The sequence below is a fragment of the Dichotomopilus funicola genome, assembly GCF_033296635.1.
Source record: "Dichotomopilus funicola strain CBS 141.50 unplaced genomic scaffold C8A04scaffold_42, whole genome shotgun sequence".
In the NCBI taxonomy this organism is placed as follows: Eukaryota; Fungi; Ascomycota; class Sordariomycetes; order Sordariales; family Chaetomiaceae; genus Dichotomopilus; species Dichotomopilus funicola.
This window is the reverse complement of record NW_026944063.1, coordinates 32,320-42,303: the sequence shown is the minus strand read 5'-3', so window position 1 is coordinate 42,303 and position 9,984 is coordinate 32,320. Positions and strand designations below refer to the sequence as shown.

Here is a 9,984-nt window from a genome sequence, read left to right as displayed (position 1 = left end):
GTCAGTGCGTCCTGAATCCCAGATAGATCAAGGCCTTGGAAGCTCTATCAGCACTCGCACGACTTTGGATCAACCCGAGTGGTACTCTCACTTGTCGCATCTCCATCGTCGAATCCTTTCCCCAGGTTTAATCTGCAGACGGCTCCGCAAGCGTCGCCTCAAACGACCTGCCCGCATTCTCTAGCACCGCGATTTTTCGCGATCTCATTCGGCGTACTCGTCGCGACCTCCAAGGATGATGGAATACGCCCAATACCAACAGCAACCTCAAAGCGCACATTCTCAACCGCACATTCAAACAGGATACCCCACATCTGCAGGTGGAAACAGCATCACTTCACCATCAACCCAGCACTTGTCCCAAACATCCCCGATTCTTCCATCACAACAACACCAACCGTCGCCGACACAACCTCACAACATGTATCAACCACAGTATGCAGTCCCCCAACAGCCCATGCATTATGGAATGCCTGGGATCCAGGCAGCGGCCATGGCTGCCACTGCCGCCGCGTCCGGGTCTTCGTATCCCTACATGCCGTCAGATCCCAGTCTACAGCAGTCACCGAGGATGTCGGGCGTTGGCGCAAAGAAAGATTCCAGGGCTGGACCGAGGTCTCCGCAGCAATTGAATAACATTCCCCAGCAGCGGAGGCTCAGTCAAGTCGCGAGCCCGGGCGTTCCGAATGCGCCCACAATGCTGAATCACGGCGCGCCGCGCACGGCTGTGCCCCCACCGATGACGGCGGGCCAGCAGATGCCGCCGCCTCAATCTCCAGAGATTGCTTCTGGTGCTGTCGAGGAGTCTCCTCTTTACGTCAACGCCAAACAGTTCCACCGAATTCTTAAGCGCAGGGTGGCCCGGCAGAGGTTGGAGGAGGCGCTTCGGCTGACTAGCAAGGGCCGCAAGCCTTACCTTCACGAGTCGAGGCATAACCACGCCATGCGCCGCCCTCGTGGACCTGGTGGGCGTTTCCTGACGGCTGAGGAGATTTCGCAAATGGAAAAGACCAAGTCCGATGGTTCCAGCGACAAGGCAGAGACCGAGCAATCTGTCAAGACCTCGACGGGCGCGACAAAGCGCAAGTCCGAAGGGAACAGCGGGGCCCCGGCGAAGAAGACCAAGAGGGCGGTTTCGACGCCAGAAGATGACGACGACGATGAATGATGACGGGGTAGATGGATGCAAATAGGAGAATTGCAGTTGAACTCTATACCCGTTTTCATACGTCACAAACACGTGTCATGAAGTTACGACAGACCCACCCTACTCTTTGTTTATCTTTTACTGGAAGTGCACACGCAACCAGGAATAGGCTTGGCAAGGAGTTTAGGAAGATGGATGAGATGAAGGAGAACGTGTATAAGCCGTTACCCGTTGCGATGTGTTTCCTTTTTTTCTATTTCTTTTTTTCCCCTCCTCTCCTTCGTCATTCTTCCCTTCCTCTCTTCAGATTGGGCAACCTACTCTGGCTTTTTCCTGCGCATCAATACGGTAGCTCTCGGGAGCGACACTCGTTTCGGTTCGGTTTGAGCATGTTTGGGTTTCTGTTCTGGTTGGCGAAGCGGTCTATTTCGTACCTCTCCATTCCCCGGATACCACGATACACTTGGCCTCACAGCATATCAGCGACACAGCGAGCATAGCATTTGACGGTCCCCCGTTTCGGCAGGCTGGATTCATTGGGACGGGGGGAGGGAGGTTTCCTTTGGGAGGTTGCGGTGACAGGGTGGAATAGGAAGGGGGGTGGTAATTTTTTCTGGGGGCAGGCAGGTTTTGGCGGGAATGGGGGGCAAAGATTGTGCATCACGCGATAACGACGGATACCCTCGACATACCCCCAAATATGGACGTGTTTTATTTTTTCTCTTTTTTCTATCCAAGCTTATCTCCTTCGATGCTACCTATTTATTACTTGCCATTTTTCCTTAGCGAGGAGGCATGCCTTGTTGTGTTCTTTGCTGCGGGATGGATGATGGGGATATGGCTCGCCAATTGGCAGAATGGAACAAACAAACTCGACATGGTACCGGTGAAAACGGGCGAAAAACGGGGCCGAAAAGAAAGAAAAGGAGTGGCACAACCAAACCAATTACCATTACCAACAACACCAACAATTCTAGTACAAAGACAAAAGAGAACCGAGAGAAAGAATAGCAACATTCTGGAAGCCGGGGTGCGTGCGTGCAGTGTGGGGAGATATTGGATGTTTGGCGGTCCGTGTACCTACGCTATGTTTCGTGTACTTGCTTGATACTGTTTTGTTTCTTTGCTGCTATTCTGTTCCTTCCCTTCTCATGACCCTTTCCTTATGTTTAGCGACCTAGGAATTGCTTCTTTGGCGGGGGATGCTAGACTATGAATGGCTGATCCGTCGCCGGATATAGTGTATTCTGGAATTGAGCTTGTCTACGATATTGCCCACACGTACCTCATTGGACCGTGATCGTGATGTAAGTGGTGGTTGGTCAGGACCAACCTCACGCGAGCTCCATTAGCTCGAAGTGAGGGCTGAACTAATTCTCGAACACAGTGTGGGTGCTTGTGGTCAAAACCGTCTGTGTACATGTACCAATAGCGTGAGGAGGGTAAAAGCAAAGAAGCTAGCCGATGGGGCGGCGTGAGATGAGATCCGGGGTCAGCGGGTTAGAGGGAGACTGGAGATTGGTCTGATCCGATCTGGGTCTGACGAATCTTCTATCTTCTCGTACCTCCCGCGATCTTGCTTTTCTGCTTCTCGTGCGCTTCGGGCCGCTTTGGCCCACCTCACGTGGGACGCTGGGACGCAAGCTTGTGCTGAAGTCTGCGGTTGGACTGCCGATTTGTTCAGAGTGGAATGCAGGAGCCGTGATCCATTCCCGGGAGGGTGAGCGGGCGGAACGGGGCGCCGCTGGGATGCGTAACGGGGAAAGGTTGGGGTTTTGGAGGGAGGGTTGATTGGCTTTGGAGTTTTGGGAACTTTTGTCAGCCGTTTCCATGTTGTCGGGCCCGTTAGTTAAGGTGAAGTTGTGGGCAACATGCCCAACCCTAACCCCGGATATGGCCTCACAGAGAATTTACATTCCCCACATCTTGTTGTCAGCGGCAGCGCAGCGTAAATGTGGGCCCGTGCTCTTCCAACAACAATCCCGTCAGGCTCATGCACACGCTTGAACCTCCTTACAACATCACCCTCATTTTGCCTTAGTTGTGTGAGGGCATCGCAACAGGCAAAATGTTGTTTTTTAGGTATGTGTGATTTTGGTTACTCAACTGCTGATTTGTTTTTTTTCCCTTCTCTCTTTTATGGTTTTTGGTCGTGCCGGTGGTGCGAGTGCTCCCCGATTGTACAATGGGCATAACGGAACTGCAGATGGCAACTTCAAGCTACCGGGCATGGGATGAGAAGATTTTGGGGGACCGTTCATATTCAGTGACCGTTATCATATACAACCCGAGACGACAACTCGCACCATCTCCGAGCTGGAGTCTGTCCTGCTGCAAATCTCACACCCCGTCCCACCCGTCACACGCATATCGAAGCACACACCCTGGGGCGCCCCAGTCCTCTCACTCTCATATCACAGTTTCCATTCCTAATACATCTAATACACACCCACTTACTCACACTCACCCACTCATAGCTTCTTCAAAACCCTCATCGACCACGAGGTCACAGTCGAGCTCAAGAACGACATCCAGATCCGCGGTGTGCTCAAGAGCGTCGACCAGTACCTCAACATCAAGCTCGACAACATCCAGGTGCTGGAGGAGATCAAGTATCCTCACATGGTCAGTTCCAGTTTCAGTTTCCATTCATCATAGAGATAGCCCATCCACCCAACCCACATCACACACAAAACGGAGCAAGACCGATGACTAACAATCCGCTACAGAGCGCAGTCAAGAACGTCTTCATCCGCGGCTCAGTGGTGCGGTACGTGCATCTTCCAGCAAACGCGGTGGATGTGCCGTTGTTGGAAGATGCGACGAGGAGAGGTATGTTACAAAAAATGCGCATGCGTGCACACAGACAGCATCGGTGGCGGGCTAACGTAACCCACAGAGGCGGCAAACCAGGCTGGGAAGGGGAAATGAAGGGGATAAGGGGGTTGGAATTGAGGAGGGAAGGAAATGCAGGGTGAGCATCATGATATGAAGGGGTGGGAACGAACCCAGGGGGTGTGGGCTTAAAGGGGTAGTCACTATCTGGATGGGAAATACCCGGGATAAGGTATCAGCAATTTATGAAAACCGTTGATCCCCACCTGAAGCCTTTTATCAAGAGATGGGTAGTCATGTCCAAGATATTTTCGCGAGTGGGCTAATCTCCACGATAGGTAGGATACAAGTTCCATACACCACCTACCAATAAACCCCCCCACCTCTCCCATCCTTCCCATCCCACAACTCCTCATCCCTAACCCCCTTCCCCCCCTTATCACCCCCCTTACTCCCCTCACATTCCCTAAAAACCCTCAAAACCCCTCCCTTCCTCCTCTCCGCCACCCACTTATCCAACCACCCCTTCATCCTCCGCCGACTCGCCTCGCTCCCAACATTCACAGTCGGCACGATCCTCTCAATACGCAGCGCCATCACAAAGAGCGCCAGCTCGCGGAAACTGCTGTGCTCGCTATACGGCGCGCCGAAGCACAGTGCCTGCGCGGTACCGCCGCGCTGGGGGACAAGGTGCTGGGCGGTGAAGCGGGTGCGCCAGTGCGGGTGGTGGAGCAGGTGCGTTGTGGGGAGGGAGGTTGGGGGTAGGTTGGCGTTGATGGTGCTCGCGGTGGTGGGAGTAGGGATGGAGGAAGACGAAGAGGCAGAGGAAGAAGGGGCAGGGCGGTAGTTCCACCCTGAAGGACGGAAGCCAACGATGCGGCTGAACTCGCCGCGGGCTTTGTACCCTTCGAGATACTCGGCTAGGGTCTCGGCGCGGATCTCCATTAGCATCTGCATGTGGACTTGGGCCTCGGCCGGGTTGGAGGTGAGGAGGTCCGATAGTTCGGGGTCGTCGAGTTGTTTGCACATGCGGATTTTGGCCGGGGAAGCGTAGATTTTGCTTCGCAGTGCCTGCGCAATGGCGACGCAGATGCGTTCCTTTCCGATGCTGTAGGTGCCACAGACGACGAGGAGGCGGTTGGGGTTATGGCGGCGGCCGTTGAGGGCTGAGAAGGCGTTGTTGGGTAGCGGTGGAGGGGTCGTGTCGGAGGATGTGGACGTTGTTGAACTCGTCGTAAAGAATTTCGAGACGTCCTTGGTCTTGGCTGCTTCACCACCGCGTTGGCGTCGCAAAAGAGATTCCCAGTGGCGGTCGTCGTTTTCCAGCAGGCCTTTGTTCAGCAGCGCGCAGAGGTCGGCACAGGTGGTTATCACATCGTTCTGTGGAGGAAAGGAGTAGCGGGGGTTGAGGTATGTGGTGTCGAGATAGCACACATCGATCTTTTGCTGCTTGGTCCGGCCGGAGATGGCATCGACTGTTTCGGGCCGCAGCTTCTCGTGCTCGATGTGGGCAGGACAGGCACGAAAATCACCACAATGAAGGATCCGTTGCGTCTTCCCCCCAGCAGTCTTTTCAAAAAGGAAGAGCGAACTTCCCGGGCAATGGTTCGCCGGGATCATCGTGACCACGACACCATTCGTATTAGGCACGGGTACCGTTTCCTCAAACTCCAGCTCGACAACATACTTGGCCGCCGTCTTCAGCTGCGACTTGACCAGCGATCCGGTCACTTTGCTGCAGTAGATGGGACCATGTGTCCAGTTCGCCGTAAGGCCGATGTAGTGATCGCTGTGGAAGTGGCTAAGAAAATACGCCCGACACCCTTCGACGGCACCGTAGCGAAAGGCATCGACACAGATCGAAAATCCAGGCATGATCTTGTAGAACGGGCACGTCCGCTTGTACGCAGGCATGCCCCGCGAAGCGGTCTCTGCTGCGGCAGCTGTTGCCCAGGCCGCGTCTTCGGCATGACCTGACATGAGCTTGGTAAAAGCCGAAGTCGATTTCCCTTGCCCTGTCTCTGTCCCAAGACTGATGGGATTCGCTTGTCCAGGCCGGGCTACGGCGGCTTTGGCAAATCGTTTTCCCACCGTTGCCACCTCAACCTCAACTGCCTCCCCGGGTGGTGGTGGTGGTGGCCCAGACGACTCGGGTAGCGGTGTCGGGTTGCCGTCCAAACACGAGTTCACATGGGTAGTTGCCTGTTCTGGTGTCACACCCGCGAGACTGCCATTGCAGACGGGGCAGCTTTCCGTCATGGTGCCATCCTCAACAGCAAATTCATTCACTTCGTATTCCTCCCCAGCTTCTTCTGCCTCAAGCCGTGCTTGCTCTTCCATGTATCGCATCGCCTGGAGTTCTTCTCCGGTAAAATCATCGTCCTCGAACGGCTTCGCTTCGTTACTGATCTCTCCTCCATTGCGGCCTGGTGAACTCCCTCGGACATCCGCGCCCGATGTCTCATGTCGAAGTAATGGAACCCTGGATATCGCCGCCTCATTGGTAAGCTCCTCCGGTCCACGGCCTCCGTTTCCCCCATGGAAATCGTCAAATATGGGCTGTGGTGTCCTCACCATTGGTACTGACGGCGCTGCGGGCTCGTTTCTCTTGCCGCCGCTGTCCTCGTCTTCGTCGTCTGAAGAATCGTCTAGAAATGGATTCCCCGGCTTCCTTTTTGGAGCCGCGGTTTTATTCCCCTTATGCCCCCCCTCTACCACCGTGTTTTGTGCCCCATCTACCTTCGCCTCCGTCGCTGGCCCCTCATTCCCACGCGCATTCCCCAGCTCAGACGAAGGAGACAGCCGTGAGGGAGAAACCGAGTTCACCCTCCGCCTCTTGACCGATCCACCCAGCTCATTATATCTTCCCTCCTCTTCCTCTACCCCATCACGAGATGGACTCGCGCCATAAATATCCTCCTCTTCTTTAAGGTCTCCTTCTGGAGTCCCATTCCCTAACCCATTGACACCATTGCCGCCGATGAACAGCTCCTCATCCGGCGCGGGCGCTTTCTTGAAGAAGCTGAGAATACTCTGGTTCGGTTTTCCCTTTGTTTTTGTTGCAACACTGCCATTCTTAGACGTGGAAGCGGAAAAGGGTGTCGCTGAGGTTTTGGTGGAGGCCGTGGGCTTTTGTGGGGTTTTCAATCGTGTTTGGGATAGTTTTGACTTTGGTCTGGCTTTAGATAGGGGCGCGGGCGCCATTGTGTGCGTGTCGTGGTTCTTGGTCGACAAGCGAGGGCGTTTGGGCGATTTGGGAATCAAGGGAGGGCTTGTACATAGAACTGTTTTTGGGAGGTGTCCAGGAGATGAAAATAGTTAGTTACCAGAGAATGAATGGTCGACGCGGTTTAGTGGGGCGGATGAACGCCACTTCTAGGCGCGCTGTCACGTGGGCGCACTTAACGGCGGCTTGACAATAGGGTTGGCAACAGCTTTTGTATCGCTGCCAAGGTAGGCATTTTGCTATTTGTTTCATAGGCATGTACGGAATGTCCGGGTGTGTGGAAAACCATGCCGGTAATCATTCTATTTCGCTTTTTGTCCCCCGCTGAGCCAACCTCCCAACCAACTCCCCAAATATCGTAAAAGCTCCAACGCTCTTTACACAACCCTAACCCCCCCCAATTTAATCCTCTTCAGCCGCCACCTCCAGCTCCGGGCCCTCATCATCCTCGTCCAGACCGCCGGCGGGTACCTCGTATAGGCGTAGGATGCTCTTGTTCGGGTCCTTGGCCAGGACGTACTTGCCGTCCTCACGCTGGAGACACATGTCGGCAATGGTGCGCACAATACCCCAGCCGTTGGAGAGTTGGAGGTTCATCTGGTTGGCAAAGTCCTTGGGTTTCCAGCCGATAACACCGAGGACGATGTGCTTATCATTAATCTTGGGGGTGATACGCGAGACGAAACTAAAGATAAGTTAGTCGTGTGAACCTGGTACAAATCTAGGTAGAAAAGGGGTGGAAAGGCCATACCCAAGCTTCATCACGTCCGCCTTGGCAAGAATACTTTGCACGGTCCAGCGGGCCAGCTTGCAGCTGTTGTTCTTCATCTCGGTGGCGACAACGGCACCGCGCTGGGACACGAGCTTGGAGCGCCAATCGAGTGCGCCACCGCTGCCTTGGGCCTTGCTGTCGAACTCGTTGAGCGCGTGGATGGTGACGAACTGGTCTTCGCCGTTGATCGCGTTCTTCTGTACGGCGTCGAGCTCCGTACGGACGATCAAGTACGTCGGGTTCTCCTCGCTGGTAGAAAGGTCGAAACGGCGGTACTTGTACGCCTTGGACGCGGGCGGCTCCGTCTCGTCGGCTGCGCTGTAGAAGGGGTTCTCGTGGGCCATGTCGACCTTTTGGTTCTGGCTCTCGAGCACAACCTGGTTGGTGAAGTTGTGGTTGATGTACGTGGCCTCCTCGGCCAGGGCGGCCGGCTGGTTGATGCTGTCCTTGGACCCCTCAGATGCCTCGAGCGGCGCATCGGCAGCGTTCTCGTTGACGGTGACCATGTCGAGCGCGGCATTGTCCCGCTTGTCCAGGAACACCTTGTTGCCTTGGCGCACAATGACGATATCCCAGGGGTAGACGGACCGCGGGGCGCACATAAGCATCGATAGGACGCTATCCGTAGCGAAGATGGTGGCCTCGTCCTTGTCGGCGAGCTCCTGGATGATGGGATCCGAAGAGGTAGTCACATTATACGCAGCACGGTCCAGCACCGCCAACTTACGCTCGGCGCTCTTAACAGGTGGCTTATCGTACGACCGGTCGTAGTAGTAGAGGAAGCCGTAGGTGTCGACATCCTCGCCCTCGTCCGTGTCCAGGTTGAGCTTGCTGAGGCGGTTGAAGTCGATCTCCTCAAGCAGCTGCCAGTCGGGGCGGATGTTAATCGACGCATCCCGGTTGCGCTGCGGCTTGTCGTAGTCCTTCCAGCCGAAGCGGCGGCCACGAGCGCCGCCACCGCGGGCACCACCGCGATCGCTATAACCCCCGCCGTAGGACTGACCGCCACGACCGCCACGCTGGAACTGTTGGCGACCGCCCCCGCGTGTGTCCTGGCCACCCCGGCCGCGTTGGCCCCGACCGCGGGTGAAGACGGCACCGCGCCCGAAACGAGTTTTGCCGGTGTCGCGAACGTTTGAGACGACGGAAAAGGAAGCCTCGTCCTCGGCCACGGGGGCAGTGAACAAGGACGCCGAGCCGGCACCGTAAACTTGCTGGTCTGGCGGGCGCAAACATGCAAAAGTCAGTTACACCTGCCACTAAAAAAAAAAAAAAAGAACAAGAAACCATCAAGACCACTTCCATCGCAAAATGGGGAGGGGGTACGTCAAAAAAAGATCAGGCGAGATATCCCACGCACCACGGTAATTCCTATTGTACTGCGGCCTGCCACGACCGTCTCTACCGTCTTTAGCATCGGTCCAGTCGGCCATGCGGCCTAGCTTGTCGCTCTTGGAGAAGGGGGCGTAGGGGACGCCATTGAGAGTGGTCTCGGTGGTGATGGCGGGGCCCCAGGAGCCATCGGGTTCCGGTAGCGAGTTGATGAGGTCGACGAGCGACGACACGCCCGACGCGGGTTCCGCCATGATTCTTTTTGTTGTCGGGATCCTCGAAAGCGGGGAAACTTAGGAATAGGTGGTTTCGACGACGAAAAGATATTTTCCCGTGACTGCTATATGCGGGACCGACGAGGGTACCGAGACGGGGGGTTTCGCAAGGCGGGATGGGGCAAAGCTTCTTTATTTTTCGAGGTCGATTTTCTTCTTTGGTGGGGTTGTGTGGTGTGGGGCAGAAAGAGATGTAATACAGTGTGATTCTATGCATGGCCCACACTGTACCATCTTCGATGCCAGTGGAATGGGACAACCTCAAGTTGCCTACAGCTCTCAAAATAACATCAAACAAAATAAATTCAAGCTAACTCCCTAGATGGATATCAACCAGCGATCTCAAATCCAAGTTTTCCTCAAACTCGCCACACTTCTCGCCTCAAACTCCAGTGAA

The 9,984-nt window shown here is 55.1% G+C and overlaps 3 protein-coding genes across 3 annotated transcripts; 2 read left to right on the top strand and 1 right to left on the bottom strand.

The window, feature by feature from the left end:
• Window positions 1-235: 235 nt before the first annotated feature.
• On the top strand, window positions 236-1,168 carry C8A04DRAFT_13106 (CCAAT-binding transcription factor (CBF-B/NF-YA) subunit B-domain-containing protein; the record flags this gene model as incomplete). Its single annotated transcript, XM_062777583.1, has 1 exon — window positions 236-1,168. One exon carries the CDS (start codon window positions 236-238, stop codon window positions 1,166-1,168), a length of 933 nt encoding a protein of 310 aa, XP_062635968.1.
• Window positions 1,169-3,215: 2,047 nt separating this feature from the next.
• C8A04DRAFT_38134 (uncharacterized protein) lies at window positions 3,216-4,078 on the top strand (the record flags this gene model as incomplete). Its single annotated transcript, XM_062784125.1, has 4 exons — window positions 3,216-3,229; window positions 3,625-3,772; window positions 3,877-3,979; window positions 4,047-4,078. 4 exons carry the CDS (start codon window positions 3,216-3,218, stop codon window positions 4,076-4,078), a joined length of 297 nt encoding a protein of 98 aa, XP_062635967.1.
• A 267-nt stretch (window positions 4,079-4,345) lies between these two features.
• On the bottom strand, window positions 4,346-9,566 carry C8A04DRAFT_38132 (uncharacterized protein; the record flags this gene model as incomplete). The annotated part of the gene is made up of 5 exons (XM_062784124.1): window positions 4,346-6,766; window positions 6,800-7,204; window positions 7,632-7,893; window positions 7,960-9,199; window positions 9,341-9,566. 5 exons carry the CDS (start codon window positions 9,564-9,566, stop codon window positions 4,346-4,348), a joined length of 4,554 nt encoding a protein of 1,517 aa, XP_062635966.1.
• Window positions 9,567-9,984: the final 418 nt, after the last annotated feature.